Here is a 19402-nt window from a genome sequence, read left to right as displayed (position 1 = left end):
AGCAATCCATTTAGAAATGGTCTGTTTTGAAATGGCTTTACCTTGGGAACTTGAAGCATAAGAAACAAACAATTGTTCTGATTTTCTGATGTCCTTGGTTCTGTCCAGGTAAAAACGTAGTTGTCTGTGTACATCCAAGGAATGCAAGATCCTTTCCCCTTTATTTTGAAGAGTGGGGAAAAAAGTTGGCAAGTGGATAGTTTGATTTAAAGCCACTTTGGAAACCACCTTAGGCATGAAGGTAGGATTAGTCCTCAAAGACACCCTGTCTTGATGAAAAATAATATAAGGTTCCACAGCCATAAGAGCTTGTAACTCTGAAACTCTCCTGGCAGAGGTTAGGGCTAACAGGATAGCTGTCTTCCAAGATAAAAACTTGATGTCAGAAGAGGCAGCAGGCTCAAAAGGAGGCAAGGTTAGTTTTCCAAAACATAGTTGAGATCCCAAGCAGGAATGGGAGGAGATCTAGGAGGTCTTAAATTCTTAGCTCCTCTGAGAAACTGTCTCATGAGCTGGTGGGAAAAGATTGGAGGGTCTGTATTATAATGAGCAGAAATAGCAGAGGCATGTATCTTAATGGAAGAGAAAGAGAGACCCTTATGTAAGAGATCTGTCAAGTAAAGTAAAATTAAAGGAATGTTAGGAAGAAGAGGATCAGAATCCTGAGCCTGCATCCAGGAACAAAATCTTTTCCATTTTCCTGCATAAGATTTTCTAGTGCTAGGACGTCTGGCTTCTAAAATGACATCCATAACCTGCTTGGGTAGGAAAGAAGAAATCAAAGGCCCTGGATTAACCAGGCCGCCAGGCTGAGAGTTCTGACATGAGAGTGTAGAACCTGACCCTGATGTTGGGACAGAAGGTTCGGAGACTGAGGTAAAACCCAAGGGGGCTCCAGACATAGGTTTTTTAGAGTTGGGTACCAAAACTGTCGAGGCAATTTGAGGCCAGCAAGATTATCATCTTGGGCTTGTCCTGTTTTATCTTTAATAATACCCGTGGAAGAAGAGGAAGAGGCAGAAAGGCATATCCCGAGAGGTTCCTCCAACTGAATGATAGGGCATCCACTTTCCAAGCTTCTTTGTGGAAAGTCCTGGTGCAAAAATTCTGTAGTTGATGATTGAGATGGGATGCAAAGAGGTCTATGTGAGGACATCCCCAGACTGCTGTTATCATCCTGAATATTTTGGTGTCCAGCATCCACTCGTGTGGATCTGAAAGGTTTCTGCTCAGACTGTCTGCCAGGAAGTTTTGCTTCCCTGGTAGAAACTGAGCTTGAAGGTCCAGATTGCAAGCTAGAGCTGTGTTCCATAGATCCATGGCTAGTCTGCAAAGGGGGTAGGAATGAGATCCCCCTTGCTTGTTTATGTATCACATAACTGTAGTGTTGTCTGTCCGTATTAGTAGTTGTCCTGGTTGTAGAAGATTCCTGAAGGCCATTAGAGCTTTCTGAACAGCTAACATTTCCTTTAAATTGATATGCAGGTGCTTCTGATCCTTTGTCCAAAGGCCCTGCAGACAGTTGCCCTGAAAATGGGCTCCCCAAGCATAATCCGAGGCATCCGTGGTTAGTATCTGAGTGGCAGGAGGCAGACAGAAGGGTTTCCCTTTGTTTAGAGTACATGCCCTGGACCACCAAAGAAATTCCTTTTGAAGTCAAGGCAGGACTGAGATCAGTATGTCTAAACTGTGGCAATGCTGAGACCATACACTTTTTAGGTACCACTGTATTTTCCTCATGTGTAGTCTTGCATATGTACGAGAAGGATGCAGTAGGCCATGTAACCCAAAGCCTGCAGGAATCTCCTTGCAGATAGCTGAGTTAAAGTTGCCAAAGTTTTGAAAGTTGAAGCCAGCTGTAATTGTTTTTCGGATGTCAGGAATGCCATCTGGGTTGTGGTGTTTAGAAGAGCACCCAGAAAAGTTATCTGCTGTGAGAGTGTCAAATCTGACTTTTTTATGTTTACAGAGAATCCCAGGAACTTGAGGAGGTTCTGTACAAACTCTAGATGCTGAAGTAAGACATCCTTGCTGTCTGCCTGAATTAGACAATCGTCCAGATAAGGGTAAATCTGAATTCCCTTGAGTCTGCAGTAAGCTACTACTGGAGCCAGGCATTTGGTGAAGACCCTGGGCGCAGTAGACAATCCAAAGGGCAGCGCAGAGAATTGAAAGTGCCTCGATCCGGCCTTGAACCTGAGGTATTTTCTGCATTCCTGCCTGATGGGAATGTGTAAATATGCCTCCTTTAAATCCAAAGTTACCATCCACGCATCTTTGGATAGCATTGGAAGTAGCTGCTGTAGAGTAAGCATCTTGAATTTTGGAATCTCTAGAAAGGTGTTCAAGACTGACAGATCCAGAATGGGTCTCCATGAGTTTTGCTTCCTGGGGACTAGAAAAAGCCTTGAGTAAAAACCTTGTCCCATCTCTGAAAGTGGAACCAGTTCTATGGCTTTCATAGCCAAAAGAGCTTCCACCTGGTTTAAGGCCTCTGTCCACTGATGTTTTGGAAGGTCTGGCCATCCGCTTGGCCTTGGCAGGGTATGAAAATGGAATTTGTAACCTCTTAAAACCACATCCAGAACCCACTTGTCTTGGGTTATATGAGTCCAATTGTGATAAAAAAGAGAGAGTTTTCCTCCGAGAGGGGCTTCCAGGCAAGAAGTTCCTGCAGCCCAACAGAGGGAGTCATTGAGTTTGTTTCCTATGAGTTTGTGACCTATCCTCTCCTCCCCTAGGGTTGGAAGCAGTCCACTGTCTTGGTCTATAAGAAGCTTGTGTTTGAGGCCTTCCTCTGGAGCGTCTATATCTACCCCTCTGAGGCCTGTCTGAAGTGGGAAAGGACCAATTTTTAGAAGGCCAATTCCTGCTAAATCTTGGTGGCTGTACTTGTAAGAAATCTTTAACTGTTTGCATGGATTTCGCCTTATCCTCCATCTTTTTAATCACCTCTTCAGCTTTTGATCCAAACAAAACATTATGCTGAACAGGAGCATCCAATAATTTAGCTTTTACTTGTTCTGGAAAATTTTGTTCCTTTAGCCATGCATGCCGTCTAATGACTGTGCCGGAGGCAGCAGCCCTACAAGAAGCCTCCAAGGCATCAAATCCACAGTGTAAACCATGCTTCCCAACTTGTTCAGTGGCATCCAATAAGTCATGTAATTCCTTATCATCTGCACAGGCAGAAATGGAAGTAAGCTTTTGTTTTAAAACAGACAAGAGAAATTGCTGGTATTTCAGCATATGAAACTGACAGTTTAAAGCCCTAATGGACAAAGCAGCAGAAGTGTACACTTTTTTGCCCCATCTTTCTAAAGATCTAGAATCCTTTTCAGTGGGAATGGGGTTTTTGGCAGAAGCGGCCTTAACTCCCTTAGGACCCTGAGAAATGGTTTCAGGGTCAGCAGAAGGGTTCTTGTATAAAAACTGGTGGGAATCAGGAACCTTGTAATATCTATCAGGCTTAACAGGAGTAGGAGGAAAAGAGTCGGGGGTTAAGTTAGCCTCCGAAAAAGCATCATCCACAATATCCAAAACAGGAGGAATAGCCAGGGGTCTATGTTGGGGAAGAAGAAGAAAATCCCTTAGTCTTTTCTTAGATTCCGAATACTCCTGTCCTTCCCAGTGGAAATGTTCCCTCATTTCATGCAAAGTTTTCCCAAAAGAGAAATCCTCAGGGGGAGAAGCTGAAGGAATGGATTCCTCAGCATCAGAATTCTCATAAGGAGGGAAAGAATATTCCTGGTCAGAAGAAGAAACTGAAGAAACAGAAGCCTGATCAGAGGAATCATAATAAACATCCTGCCTTGGCCTTTTATCTGGAGGGGGGATGTGAACCCCTAATCATAGTAAGTAAATCCTCCGCCATCTTGAGTAACTGTTTCTGTGACTTGGGAGCCGGTTCAGAAGAGGCCTGTGTTGCAGTCTTTGATTTAGAAGGAGTCTTTGTCTTTGTCTTTGGCTTTGCCTTTATTAGAAGCTGAGTAGGCCTGAAAACCCCTTCGGAAGCCGGTACCTGCACAGCGGCTCCGGACCCATCTGAAGGAGCATTGTCCGAAGGTCCTGCAATTGAAATATTTAAAGGCCTGGTTGGCTCCTCATGAGAGTCCGTTTCGGCCATCGGTTCTGAAATGGCCGACGACAGGGGCTGCAAAAGCGCCTCACTGACGACGGCCGAACCTGAAGCTGGCTCCGCTTGTGCGCTATCATCAGATTTGGACCTCGGAGGCCTGTCTTTATCCTTGCGACGTTTGTGAACTCCGGTAGCCGGAACCGTATCCGACGACATTTTGTAGTTAAAGCGCCAACCGAAGTAATGAAAAGCAAAATCGTACCTTCATTTAATTGTACGTTGATTGAATCTAGCACAAAACAGACAACTAGCTACATTGTGGTCAGGGCCTAAGCAAGGAATACAGTAAGAATGAAAATCCTTATGAGGTATTTGCTTCCCACATGAAATACAATTATTAACTTTTTCTGACATCAGACTGGAGCAAGAAAAAGTTTCCCCAACGGGGTACTTAGCTTTGAGTGGAGAAGAAAGTCTTCGGACTGAAGTTTATCAGAAAAAATCGTCAGGAGTCAGCCGACCGGCACTTGCGAACTGCTATCACCGCACGGCAAGAAAGACTGGAGAAGATGGCGTCGGCTGTCAGCTTTGTACTCCTGGAGCTCTGACGTCAGGGAGCATGGTTGAACAGCCGACGCCGGACCCAGACTTTGGGATTCTGGCCGACCGAGGACTGCCTGCCGGCAGGGGAGAACCCTACAGTCATGACTGCAACAGTGAAACACGATGAACATCCCATTGTTCCTTGGCAATGGTGGCCCAGGTGCTTGAGTGAAAGGAAAGTTTTCCTCTTAGGGGTAAGTGAAGGTGGGTGGGGGAGGTGTAGGAGGTGAGTTATTATGAGCTCTTACCATAAGGGGTGACTTAGAACTCCCTGGTTTTGAAGTGGAGGTAGTCCATTGCTTAGATCTCTGCATTCCCTGGGGCTGATGTCTGGGAGGTCTGTTTTCATGGGGTGCAAGGGAGGTATCCAACAATTTAGATTTGACATGGTCTGGCAGGGGTTGTTTCTTAAGCCATGCATGTCTTCTAATGACAGATCCAGTGACTGCTGCCCTGCAAGAAACTTCTAGGGTGTCAAAACCACAGTGCGAAGTATGTTTAGTTACTTGACTTTTAGAAAGCATTAAGTCTAGTAAATCTTTAGATTCTGCCCAAGCAGGAAAGGAAGAAAATTTTTGTTTAAGGAGTTCTAAGGTATGTGGCTGAAATTTCAGCATATGGAACTGACAATTTAGTGCCCTGATGGCATGAGTAGCTGAAGTGTATACTTTTTTACCCCATCTGTCCAATGTTCAGGAATCCCTGTCTGAGGGGTGGGATTCATAGCAGAGGTTGCTTTAATCCCTTTTGGCCCTTGAGAAATGACCTCAGGGTCAGCTATTGGATTTTTAAAAAGATATTTGTGTGAGTCAGGGACTCTAAAGTACCTGTTTGGTTTTCTGGGAGCAGGAGGTAGGGCGTCAGGAGTCAAGCTGGATTCAAGGAAAACATCACCCACAACATCCAGGAGTGGGGGGATGGCCAAGGGTCTGTGTTGCAGAAGATCTAGGAATTACTGGAGTCTCTTTTTAGACTGAGGGTAGTCCTGACTCTCCCATTGGAAATGCTCCCTTAAAGTATGCAAGGTTTCCCCAAAAGAAAAATCCTCTGGGGGAGAGGCTGAAGGAATGGAGTCCTCTGCATCAGAATCCTCATAAGTGGAGAGGGGTTGCATGTCTTCATAGTCAGATGCATCAGATTCATCTGACTCTTGTTTAGACAAAACTACTGGGGACAGATCTTAATTCCTTTTTGAGGGGGTAGCTTGACTTCCTCTGATCAGCATGATAAGTTCTTCTGCCATTTTAAGCATTTGAGACTGAGGCAAGGTAGCAGGCGCCTATGAGTTGGTCATTGGTTTCTTGGGTGTGGTTCAAATCCTGGGCCTAAGAAACTCTGTCGTTTTTGAAAGAACGGTAGTCGTGAAAGAAGACGGTTTGTGTTGAGATGCGGTAGTGTGAAGGACCTCCTCAGAAGCCGGTGCCTGCTCAGAGAGTCCAGACCCATCCAAGGTAGAGATGACTGCAGGATTCTTAGTCGAAGATGAGCTTTGTGGCATACCGGACTCCTAAAGGGTTTCGGTAGCAGCCTGCGAATCAACTGAAGCGGGCATCAGGGGCTGAGAACACTTCTCACAGAGTACCGGAGGACTGACGACTAGGTTAACGGAAGCATCGTCGGTAGGTCTGGACCTGTGCGGTCTGTCTCTGTCTTTATCTTTACATTTTTTCAGAAGATGTGCTGTTGGATAGCTTACCGAAGCCATATTGGAATTCAAGGATTGTAAACAAAAATATCTGGCTACAATAAGGGCCCAACAATGAATAATTCTGGCATTGAACAAAGCACAGAAGCAACAACGGGGAACGTCGTGGTCTGGGCCTAAATAAGTGATGTAGTAAGAGTGGAAGTCTCGGTGTGGTATTTGCTTTCCACAGGCGAGACAGTTAACTTTTTCTGACATCGGTTAGTGCAAGAAAAAAGGATCTCCAATGGGGTACTTGGCTTTAGAAGACTTCAACTTCAAGTAGGAGACGAAAACTCAGGTAGCGGCCGACCGGCACTCATGAAATTTGCTTCTTCTTTGGGCTCCACGGCAAGAAAGACTGATGTAGTGGCGTCGGCTGCCTTACTTTATACTACTGATGACCTGACGTCAGTCCTCTAGTGACAGCAACTGACACAGAAATACTAAGTCTGGTATTCGGGCCGGCCAAGGGCTACCCTGACAGGGATAACTCAAATGTGGTGACTGCAACAGTGAAACATGAAGAACATCAATAGTTTATGAGCCAATAACTTAAGACAGTGGTTTTACAAATTTACAGACAGAGATGACAGATTTGCAGGATCTGTCGGCCTCACAACTATTACACTGCATGAGATTGTGGCTGCACCTAGGCAGAAAAGGCATTTTCATTTCTGTACTTAAGAGGAATCAGTCTCCCACACTCACATTTCTCCATTGTGGAAGGCATGTAAAAAAGATAACCAAGCAAAAATAGAAAAAGAAGAATCCCCAATGGGGTACTAATCTACCTAAGCTTGGTAGCTGATACGAGGTGAACAAATTTCAGATTGAATTCTAAAACAGCATTCAGATTGGCAGCGAAGAAGTTCTGAGGTTTTGGTGCTTGGAAGTGACTTATATGCTTTAAGCATTGGACATTGGATATGCATTTGCTGTACAGCACATGAAAGGACCCAAGGTTCTGGTATGCTGGCTGGACATATGGCTGTCCTCAGCAGGATATACCTTTTTGTAAGGAATACTGCCACTGCGATAAGGAAGGACATCTGCTATTCTTTCCCTACTTCACTAAAACTCAGTGATGAAACCCCACCACAATGGCCCTCTTGTAGTGGAAGCATTGGTTATCTGACAGAATCCATGTGATTAGATTCACAGGTGCCACTTCTGAAAGCAACAACAAATTACAAATGGTGTACCATTGTGTTCAGTGTGGGTCCGTCTCCTATCTGGCATTGATTTCTTGGCTCTTCAAGTTTACTGATATCTAAGTGTGTAGATAACTGTAAAAAGGGCACTGCTATTCGATCTTCCACTGACCCATAACTGCTCCAGTATAGGTTAGACAATGTTAACACTTTCTTCAAGGATAATGGTCTCAAATTAAATATGAAAAAATATAGTATAGTTTATTTTAGTAAACAAAACATTTTCACATACTATAGAGGTGACACACCTCTGCGATCAGAAGTCCTTGTAGGGGATCCAGGTACTCTTGTTGATAGCTCCTTTTCTTTTTGACCATCATGCCTCTGTAGTAGTTAAGAAAGCCTTCTGTTTGACTCATCTAATGTTCAAAGGCATCTCCTCTAGACCTCAAAATAGCCTCAATTCCCCTTTATTTGTTCGCTATCAGGCCAATTATTGAATATAATTCATCTTTTGCCCTGTATTTGTCTAATTAGTTCACTCAACTTGAAAGATCTCAGATAACTGAATGCTCCTTGGCCTCAAAAAATCTTAAGTTATCAGGACAAACCAATAGCCTCCTGTCTGAATTCAGGGTCTGACAAACTCAGATCTGGGGATTTATTTCTAGTTTTTTCAGCTACAGAAACTCCAGCACTCTCTAACTTACATTTCCTAAATAGCTCCTCAAATACTCCATTAAAGGAAGTAAACTTTCAACAACAGATAACTAAGATGTGTTGCTGAGATAGATTCATAAACCAATGTATGCCTCACCTCTGGAACAAGCTTCCACATGTCAAGCAGAGCAGCTCCCTTGCCAACTTCAACGTAAACCTGGATGGGCATTGTGAAGACTGGTAGAGAAGGGTGAAGGCTGCCGGCCTACCCAAAAAGAATTTGATACATAATTCTGACATTTGTAAATATAAATGTAAACTACAAGGTTTGTTGTCTTAAATGTAAAGAAATGCTGTTTCAACAATGTGGGAACATTGCCATCTGCTAAGGGGAAAATTAAGTCAAACGTTTCACAGCTGTTCCTTGAAATTAAAATTATGTCTTGTATGTTATTATCTCCAGAGCTCAGAGTCATTATGTCTGGACTAGCACATTACTTCTATTGTTTTAACTTAAGGAATAATTACGAGAGTGTACATGTGAAATATTTTTTTATTGTTGTAGCTTCCTGAGCAGGTGTTAGCTTGCTAAATAATACAGCCTGTTGGCCTGGGAACCCCATGGTAAGTGTCAACATGATGTAATCTGGGAGGGCCCAGCAGAAATGGTTGTTAGTGGTTTTAAAAACTATTGCTAAGAGAGAGACTGTAAGCATTTTTGTTTGACTATCCAACTTAGCACTGCCTTATGCTCCATGTAAATAAGTTACTTTAGAAGTATGTTTTCTTGTAGCAATAGCTAGAAATTAGAAAATATAAGACTAAGTGTTTTTCTGTTATGTCAGAACTGTACTACTAAATTATTTTAAGTTTCTGTGTGATCTCTGAACTCTTGAATAGCACTGTGGTGTAGTAGTATTGTCATGTGGTTTTAGTATTTATTATTAAATATTTTTAAACCCTTTTCAACTGTGGCTGATTTATGTAGAGATAAATTAAGCTCTAGAGTACATTGCATGCTTATAAGTGATCGTGTACTAAGCCCTTCCAATAAGCCTTGATTGCTTAAGCCACACTACTATTGGATAATATTATTGCACAGTAATAATTGGACACCCTTTTAAGGGCCTTTGGGTAGCTGATACTTATTAGCTGGTGGTGGCAGAAATAACTACCGTATAGTCTGGGTATAGGGGCACAGCTGGAGAATCTGTGTCAGCCTTTCCCAGGAATGTCTGTGAAGTTGTATAAATACTTATCTCAGTGTGTGTGTGTGTGTGTGTGTGTGTGTGTGTGTGTGTGTGTGTGTGTGTGTGTGTGTGTGTGTGTCAGCTACTTGGGCAGGGGGACGAAGCACTGGTTGGACAGAGAGGGTACTGGAGGTTAGCTTGCTAGCTAGGCTGAGATCTGGACCCTATAGCTGTGCCAGAGGGGAGTCTTATTGGGGACCCAGAGAGCAAGGGAGCAACCAGCCCCAGACTGACTGTGATCTCTGTGTGCACTTAAGGGAAATTGTACTTTACTGTGTGTATTAGTTATCCTTTCTCCTATATGAGATGCCCTATCTGGTGTTAGTGGTGAGGATTAAGGCTCCTTGATTGCTGGGCCAGGGCATGGGCGTTACATATTGATTGGTGACAGTGGATGGGATATCATTCACATATTAATTAGTGGCAGTGGTTGGGATATCCACCTCACATATTAATTGGTTTGTAGTGGTGGGATCCACTTCACATACTAATTGGTGGGCATTAGTGGAATATCCACATCACATATTAATTACTTGGCAAATACTAATTGGCTTGTAGAGGTGTGGGTAGAGAGAATCCTGTAGCTTATGTACAGTGATCTCTGAAGTGGCTTTGTACTCTAAAACAGCCACACAGTGAATAGTCAGAGTTTAGATCACAATTGTTTTATTTCTTTTGTTAATTAGTTAGTCAGGGTGAGCAGGCAGCATGTCAGCAGAGGAGTATAGAAAGCTGACAAGGAGCCAGCTGGTGGAGATGTGCCAAGCTAGGGGATTGGTGCATGGAAATCTGACTAAGGCAGACCCGACTGCAGCCTTGGTTACAGCTGCATCAGAAAACAGCACCCAGAAGGACAGTCAGACTGGCAGTGGAGATACAATATCCTCAGAGAATGGACAGCTCAACCTTTCTGCAGTGGACTTAAAAATCCAGCTGGAGCAAAAGAGACTTGAGTTGGAGGCCAAGTGTTTGGAGATAGAAGCCAAAGAAAAGGAGTGTCAGAGAAGGCATGAGAGGGAAATGCTGACTCTTCGCCAGAGTCATGGAGGTAATAGGGAAGGGAGTAACTGGACCCCAGAAGCACAACAGGTCAGTAAATTTTTTTCCGCAATTTAAAGAGGGGGATAATTTTGATAGTTTCATTCATATGTTTGAGAGGGTATGCAAACAGTATAGTGTTGACCAAAGGCTCTGGGCACAGCTGCTGACCCCCTTACTCAATGGGAAAGCTGTAACATTTTTGTCAAAAATGCCTGACGCTGACTGTTTTTATTATACAGCTGTAAAAAATGTCTTTTAGAATGTTTTAAGCTAACACCTGAAATGTATAGGAAAAGGTTTTGTGAGCAGAGACGCAAGGCAGATGAAAGTGTGTGGAAATATGTTGCTAAACTGAGCATTGATTTTTATAGCTGGGTGAGTGGATGTCAGGTCAGCTTTTTTGAAGGGCTGGCAGACCTTTTGGTGAGGGAACAAGCCCTTAGCACTTTGCCTGAGGACATGAGGATCTGTTTAGCTGATAGACAATGTGCTACTTCAGATGAGTTGGGGAAGAAGGGAGACCTATACCTGGCCAGCAGGGCAGCCCTGCACAGGAAGGGAACCTGCAGCACAGACTGCCACAACAGAATCTGCCAGTAGCAGGGAAGCGACTAGTCCAGGTATACGTCCAGGAACTTGGGTTAAATGTTTTGAATGCAACCAGTGGGGCCATGTGGCTTACAGGTGTCCAAGAAGGCAAGGTGGAGAACCAAAGGTGAAGGAACCAGTAAGTGGGAAAGACAAAATGGCAATAGTAGATTGTTTTGAGACAACAGGGGTACTAATCTAACATCCTGCAGATGTCCTGAGAGGGAAGGATTTGGATGAGGCAGTGCCATGTGCTTATGCAGATACACACAGTGAGGCTAGGAGACAAGCATGTGGGTCTGGTAACCTGGGGAGACCCAGACAGACTGCATACTTGTAGCCAGGACTGCTGAGGTGGTTACTTCAGGGAGGGAGTTACTCTGTAGCAGTGAGACTGAATGTGAGCCACAGCTGCTTGTGGGTACTGATGTTTCCTTGGACAGGGTAACTGCAAAGGTAGAACTGAGTAGTAGTACCCAGGCTGACAGTGAGGCACCACTGTCAGAGGATGTCAGACTTCCTGTGAAGGGGAGTTGGGAAGGGTTACAAGGAGAGAACTGAGGCAGGCTCAGCTCTCAGACCCTACATTGCAAGGCCTGAGACAGGTAGCTAGGGAGGCACCTGATTCTCAAGGAAAGGGGGAATCGGTATACTGGGACAAAGAGTTACTATACAGAGAGTGGACCTCTGAGGGAGAGCTAGAAGGAGAGAGAGTAGAGCAGTTGGTACTGCCTAGAGCCTACCGTCTGGTGCTTCTAGCCATAGCCCATGATATTCCATTTGCAGGTCATATGGACATAAAATGTACAAAGAGGCGTATTATGCAGAACTTGTATTGGCCTGGAATTTCCAGAGATGTAACAGGGTACTGCAGGACCTGTGAGCAGTGCCAAAAGGTAGGCAAGGCAGGTAATGGTTCTCATTCCTGTCAGACAGATCAAGCAGCTTGGGAGGGACCCTACAAGGTGGTAAGAAAGGTAAGTGATGTTAACTACATGGTGGAACTGCTAGGCAGATAGCAGGAACACAAATTGTACCATGTTAACATAATGAAACCTTACCATGATAGGGAGGCCCTTGTGCTGAGCATTTGCAGTGGATTGCAGGAGTATGAGGGAGATCTGGTGACTGATCTCCTCAGTGTGGCTCGGGCTGACACCTCGGTGGAAGGGGTAGCAATGTCCCAACAGCTATCTCCTACCTAGGTTTGGGAAAATCCGAGCAGTGTTGCAGGAATTTGGGGACATGTTCACTGAGAAACCAGGGTGCACTCACCTAGTGTAGCACCAGGTGGCTACAGGACACTAAAGGCCTATTAGGCAGGCCCCTTATAGGGTGCCTGAGAGTGTCAGGCAGACTAGGGAGGAGATCAAGGATGTTGGAACTAGGGGGATTCAAGAGTCCAACAGTCACTTGTCCTCCCCAGTGGTGCTGGTGCCAAAGAAGGATGGCATCACCAGGTTCTGTGTGGATTACAGGAAATTAAATAGTCACACAGAGTTTGATGCTTACCCCATGCCTAGGACAGATGAGGCCCTAGAGCAGCTGGGTGGGGCTAAGTATCTTACAACCACTGATCTTACCAAGGGTTACTGGCAGGTGCCCTTGACTCCCAGTCCTAGACAGAAGTCAGCCTTTGTGACTCCTTTTGGCTTGTATGAGTTCACAAAGATGCCCTTTGGGATAAAGAATGTCCCAGTGACTTTCCAGAGACTGGTAGATAATAAACTAGCAGGAGCAGGAAGGTTTACCCTTGCTTACCTAGATAACACTGCCATTTACAGCCATTCCTGGCCAGAGCACCTTCAGCATGTCAGGGACGTGCTTGGCAGACTACAGAAGGCAGGGTTGACCATTAAGACGATCAAATGTCAGGTGGATATGGCAGAGGTGTCCTACCTAGGACATGGAGTGGGGAGTGGTAAGATAAGGTCAGAACCTGCCAAAGTGGAAGCCATTCAGGCGTGGCCTGCACCTGTTACTAAAAAGCAGGTGAGAGCATTTTTAGGGACAGCAGGATACTACAAAAAGTTCGTCCCCAGTTATAGTACCATAGCTGCTCCCCTCACAGACCTGACAAGGAAGAACAGGCCAGATAAGGTAGTGTGGACCCCAACATGTGAGCAGGCATTCCAGAAGCTTAAAGAAGCTTTGGGAGGACCCCCTGTGTTAGCCAGTCTAGATTACATCAAAGAATTTGTTGTACAGGTAGATGCTTTGAACTATGGGGTGAGGGCTATACTTAGCCAGATTTCTTCAGAGGGAGAAGAGCACTCAGTGGTTTATCTCAGTCGTAGGCTCCAACCCAGGGAGGAATGCTATGCAGTGGTAGAAAAGGAATGTCTAGCCATAGTGTGGGCACTGCAGAAACTTCAGCCTTATCTGTACGGAAGAAAATTCACTGTAGTGACAGATCACAACCCTCTCACATGGTTAAACAGAGCCAGTCAGCAAAATGCCAAATTGCTAAGATGGAGCCTGGGGTTGCAAGCATATATGTCAGTGCAGCACTGCAGGGGGATTTGCAATGCCAATGCAGATGGGCTCTCAAGACAGGGAATGGGGTGAGGTACACTCAAATAGACCTAACCCTCTCAAGCAGCGTTTCTCAAGGGTCACTTGAAAAACTAGCTTGAGTTCTCCGGGGTGGGGGTGGGGGTGAAGACTGGTAGAGAAGGGTGAAAGCTAAGGCTAGCCAAATATAATTTGATGCATAATTTTGGCATTTGTAAATATACATGTAAACTACAGGTGTGTTGTCTTAAATGTAAAGAAATGCTGTTTCAACAATGTGGCAACATTGCCATCTGTTGTGGGGAAAACTAAGTCAAGCATTTCACATCTGTTCTTTGAAATTAAAATTATGTCTTGTATGTTCTTTGATGTCCAGAGCTTGGAGTCATTATGTCTGGACTAGCACATTCTTTCTATTGTTTTAACTTAAGGAATAATTACTAGAGTGTACATATGAAATGTCTTTTATTGTTGTAGCTTCCAGAGCAGGTGTTAGCTTGCTAAATAATGTAGCATGTTGGCCTGGGAAACCCAGGCTAAGTGTCAAAATGATGTAATCTGGGACGGCCCAGCAGAAATGTTTGTTAGTGGTTTTAAAAACTATTGCTCAGAGAGAGACTGCAAGCATTTTTGTCTGACTATCCAACTTAGCACTGCCTTATGCTCTATGTAAGTAAGTTACTTTAGAAGTATGTTTTCTTGTAGCAATAGTTAGGAATTAGAAAAAAATTAGACTAAGTGTTTTCTGTTATGTCAGAACTGTACTACTAAATTATTTTACGTTTCTGTGTGATCTCTGAACTCTTGGATAGCACTGTGGTGTAGTAGCATTGTCTTGTGGTTTTAGTATTTATTAGTAAATATTTGTAAACCCTTTTCAACTGTGGCTAGTTTATGTAGAGATAAATTAAGCTCTAGAGTGCATTGCATGCTTATAAGTGATCCTGTACTAAGCCCTTCCAATATGCCTTGATTGCTTAAGTTACACTACTATTGGATAATAATACTGCACAGTAATAATTGGACACCCTTTTAAGGGCCTTTGGGTAGCTGATAATTATTAGCTGGGGTGGCAGGAATTACTACCGTATAGTTTGGGTATAGGGGCACAGCTGGAGAATCTGTCTCAGCCTTTCCTAGGAGTGTCTGTGAAGTTGCATAAACACTTATCTCAAAGTGTGTGTGTGTGTGTGTGTGTGTGTGTGTGTGTGTGTGTGTGTGTGTGTGTGTGTGTGTGTGTGTGTGTGTCAGCTACTTGGGCAGGGAGACGAAGCACTGGTTGGACAGAGAGGTTACTGGAGGCTAGCTTGCCAGTTAGGCTGAGATCTGGACCCTATAGCTGTGCCTAACTGGAGAGCAAGGGAGCAACCAGCCCCAGACTGACTGTGATCTCTGTCTGCACTTAAGGGAAATTGTACTTTACTGTGTTTATTGGTTATCTTTTCTCCTATATGAGATGCCCTCTCTGGTGTTAATGGTGAGGATTGAGGCTCCTTGATTGCTGGGCCAGGGCACGGGTGTCACAGGCGTTGAAAAGGATACACTATTTTTATATCTATTAATGCTTATATTAATATACAGCTAACTTAGAGTACCATAACAGTTTCATATATGTTTACTTTATAGCCAAGAACAGTTTGACTTTATTAGAGTTCATTAGAGGTTTGCAAGCAGATGGTAAATGTTTCCTGTAATCATTATCCTTAAAAGACAGTTAGGTATTTTGTAGATAAGTCTGCTGAAAGATAAATCATAAACCATGTCAAGAGTAAAGCACGAGAAGTATCCTCCCATATGCATACCTTGCTATCTGTTTACTCTTTTCAGCCTTGGAAATGTGGGTGATTGTGTTTAATAACAAGTTGAGAAAACGTTTAATACTGTATAAACTAATCTTTTTTATAACTTTAGGGTATAAAAGGAAATGCATCTGAGCTGACAGTTGAATTCCTCTATATGAGATCTTCCAGTATCATGATACTATATTATAAATAATGTGTTTGCATCCAAATTCTCTGTCAGTCTGTGTTTTGAATTGAAGAGCTGTATGATATTATAGGTTCATAGGTAGGTACTAGGCTATTGGCCCTAGGGGCTATATAAGCCTAGCCAAAAAGGTACCCTGGCTTTCACCACCCAAGAAAATTATTTTCCTGTGCCCCCATTGAGCAAAGCCACAGAGGTGATCCCCGGGGTGAATTTCCTATTTCCCATCCAATCATCAAGATTTTTCTTGAAGAGTGCTAATGATGAGCTTTGTTTGATATAGATGGGTAGTTTGTTCCAGAGTATGGGAAGTCTCTAGGACAGGAATCTATTCCTCCTGCGTGTTCTGTTTATTGTGGTAAAAAAGGTTTAGGTCCCTACAGCGTGTAGTTGGGAGGGACTGGGATTTCTTTAAGTGGAGCATATCCAACAGATCTGGGTTTGACATAGTTTTGTATGTTAGGCAGAGATCACCTCTGAGTAAGCGATATGCGACGGAGTAAAGCTGGAGTTTTTTGAGACGGCCTGTGTAGGGCATCTGTTTGAGGCTAGTAATCCTCTTTGTGAGGTATTTCTGCAGCCTTTCCAGTTGTTGTAGATGTCTTGTGAGGTACATACCAAAAGGGACGTTGTACTCTATAATGGGTCTAATGAGTAATGAGTAGAGGGGAACAATGACCTCTTTCTTCCTGGATGAGAAACCTTTTGTGATGAGGTGTGCCACATAAAAGGATTTCCTGACTACTGTGGTGATATGATTATTAAAGGAGAGACTACTGTCCACCTGTGTCCCAAGGTCTCTTATCACACTTCTGGAGTTAAGTAGACTACCACCTATGTGGTAGCTCATGGGTACAGAGTTTTTACCAAAGGGGATGACAATGCACTTTTTTGGCATTGAGCTTGAGGCCATGGCTTTGACACCAAGCATCTGACTCAGTGAGGCCCATTTGTAGGATGTCCACATCGTTAGGAGTTTCGATTATGGCTCATAGTTTGCAGTCAACTGCGAACTTCATATGCCAAAGACCTTCTGTGTTAGCCTGTACTTCAGAAAAGTAGATACTAAACAGGAGAGGACCCAAGACTGAACCCTGTGGCACTCCACTTGTCATTGGTCTGAAGTCAGACTTGGAGTCTGCTACTTTCACAGTGTGGGTTCTGTCAGTGAGCCAGTTGGCAACCCATCTTGAGACATAGGTATTTATAGTTTAGTGGGTTTATCTATAATTCCAGAGTGGAGGATGGTGTCAAAAGCCTTGGCAAGATCTAGATAGGCTTTGTGAACCACCTTACCCTCGTCTACAGCTTTGGTGACTGCTTCAAAGAAGTCTATCAGGTTTAGGAGACATGATCTGCCTTTTACAAACCCAAACTGGGTGGGGTCCAGAGTTTGGAGATTACCAATGTCTTTGCTGATATGTTCCATGGCCTTGCAGACCAGGTTCGTTAGGCTAATGGGGCGGTAGTTCCCGGTGTCTGTGGGATAACCATCGCTGTGCGACATTCAGTGGGTACAAAGCCTGAGGTGAGGCTATGATTGAACATGGTGCTTAGGTGGGGTGCCAGTTCATTCTGTAGTTCGTGTAGAACACAGCCTGGGATGATGTCAGGTCCCATGGATGCTGTGTTCTTGGCTTTGGAGAGTGTGGTTTTTACCTGTGCAGCCATGATTACAGGAACTTTGCATTCTTCCAGTATAGAGATGGGCCTTTTAGGGGTGAGACGGAGGTAAACTTAGCAATGAACCTATCTGACAGGATGTTGGCAATATCAGTTGGTTCTGTATATTTAGTGCCATTGTGCTGCAAACTCAGAGCAGATCTGAGTGTTGCCATTGAGATTCTTGACAAAGCTATAGAATGCTTTGTGGTTTTCTTTAAAATCAGTGACGATTTTGGTTTTGTAACTAGCTTTGGAGTATTTTATGAGGGATCTCAGCTTCTTACTGAGGCTGACCAGGGAGTTTCTACAATCATGGGATTTTACTCTTTTTTTGCAACAGTTTCTTTCTTCTGTTGTAGAGTTTGTTTATGGCAGGGGACCACCAGATTGGCTTCCTTTTTTTGGAGGATAGCATCTTGGTTCCGTTAGGGATAGCACGATCCATGCACTTGTGTAAGTGCTTATAAAGTTTATTTGTGTAGGATTCAGCAGTCGTACCTCTATTGTCCATCTGCATGGGTGTCGTGAAGTTTGCCACTTCTGTCTTAAGAAGCATGAAATTATCTTCTAACAAATATTCATCTGGTGCTGTACTGTCACCTCTGGTTGAGATTTACTTGTTTTACTTCAGATTACTAAAGACTGTGGCAGAAATGTCTTCAGCAAATACTAAACTCCCATTCTAGTAAGTGCTTTTAACTTATATTTTGTCTTTAAGTTATTGTAGGTATTCAGTAATGTCAGTGCAACTCTGGACTGTATGCACATTATTTATTGCACTGGTAAATGCTTTCTATGTTTAGGTTTATTGAAAAAACCCTTTGCCGATATGTAAACCCAATGAAAATCAACGAAACCCAAAACTGAAGGTACCAGCATAAATCAGAATCTGGGTGAAATGTAACAAGCTAAGCTGAGACAGTGAAATGTCTATGAACTCCTAGACCTGGTGACTCAAAGTCATCCACTGATTTTCCTTTTAAGCAGTTCGTCATGAAATTTACAGGCAATTCTACAAGGAAATGGGTACAAAAGATATACAAGGGTGACAGCTACACTTCGGAATTTCAAGGCAGTTCAGTTAAAAAAAAACAAAACAACTGCTCCCAAAGGTGCATTTAATCAAATAAGACTGTCAGGTGAGAATTGAGGCAAATTGCTCCAAGCAGTCAGCTGTAAGTGCTTACCTCAATATATCAGGTTATGGACTAGCTAGCCATGGCATTGGACTTTGTGAGGTAGGATGGAAGTCCACCGTCAACATGATATCTCACTGCAGAGAGTGATTTTAATTTGTTTTACTGGAAAGCTGTTGGTAATTTAATTCATTAATAATGCACTAATGAAAATATTATACTTAAGGTGTCTCATTTTAAACTTGTATTCCTATCAGTTTTTAAACATAGATAAAAGATATGTTAAAAACTGAGGTATCTCATCATTCACTATTTTGGCCACTGCTCACAATGACAGCATAGCTCATTACCCCAAAAAATGGGTTAAACCTGTACCTATTCATACTCCTTGAATGATTTGTATAATGCATAATTAAGAAATGTAGATGCTAACTGTGCACCATATGTCTATAACTGAATGTCTAGCTTGTGCCTATATCACTGATTTTATATCAGTTTAACAAACAAATCAGCAACACACTGTAAGCTTTAATATGATGCTTGGAAACATTAAAGAAACAATAAAAAATGAAATGCACTTAAAAAGTCTTCAAATATTAGACCTGACTATCCATTTTTGGAGTCAGTAAGAGGTGAAGTCATTAAATAAACAGCATAAGAAAATATAAGCTACTCACATCTATTCTTTTAATTTTTTCTGCTTGTGACAATGTTTTGTTGAAGGTGCAAATGTTGATCCTGTAAGTTGAATCACTCTGAAGAAATGGTTTCTGTTAAGAAATAAAATGCAGAAAAAAATTGAAAGCTCCATGCAGCAGCTGCGCTAGACTTAACATATTTCAACTTTGCAACTGAAATTAGGATGTCTCTTCTAGTAAAGTACTTTCTCTTTTTCTACATTCTGTCTCATCAAAATAAGGGCATGCGTGTTCAGACAGATATAAACAGTGCTGTAGCAGAGCTCTGCAATGTAGAGAGCTGTCCGGATGTCTTTGTGTGTGTTAACATAAACCAAAAGGAGATGTACCTCAATATAATATTCA

General features: G+C 43.1%; 1 protein-coding gene across 1 annotated transcript in view; it reads right to left on the bottom strand.

Annotated features, from left to right (window-relative positions):
* The window catches only part of TRMT11 (tRNA methyltransferase 11 homolog), a 587167-nt gene that overhangs the window by 338372 nt on the left and 229393 nt on the right, over nt 1-19402 (bottom strand). Inside the window, exon 5 of the mRNA XM_044063974.1 lies at nt 19037-19129. Within this exon, the coding sequence (XP_043919909.1) occupies nt 19037-19129 (93 nt within the window). The remainder of the gene's footprint in view (nt 1-19036; nt 19130-19402) is intronic.

The sequence above is a fragment of the Protopterus annectens genome, chromosome 1.part0 (assembly GCF_019279795.1).
Source record: "Protopterus annectens isolate FY-2018-M chromosome 1.part0, PAN1.0, whole genome shotgun sequence".
In the NCBI taxonomy this organism is placed as follows: Eukaryota; Metazoa; Chordata; order Ceratodontiformes; family Protopteridae; genus Protopterus; species Protopterus annectens.
Note: the sequence above shows the minus strand (reverse complement) of the source record. Positions and strands in the feature narration are given on the sequence as shown.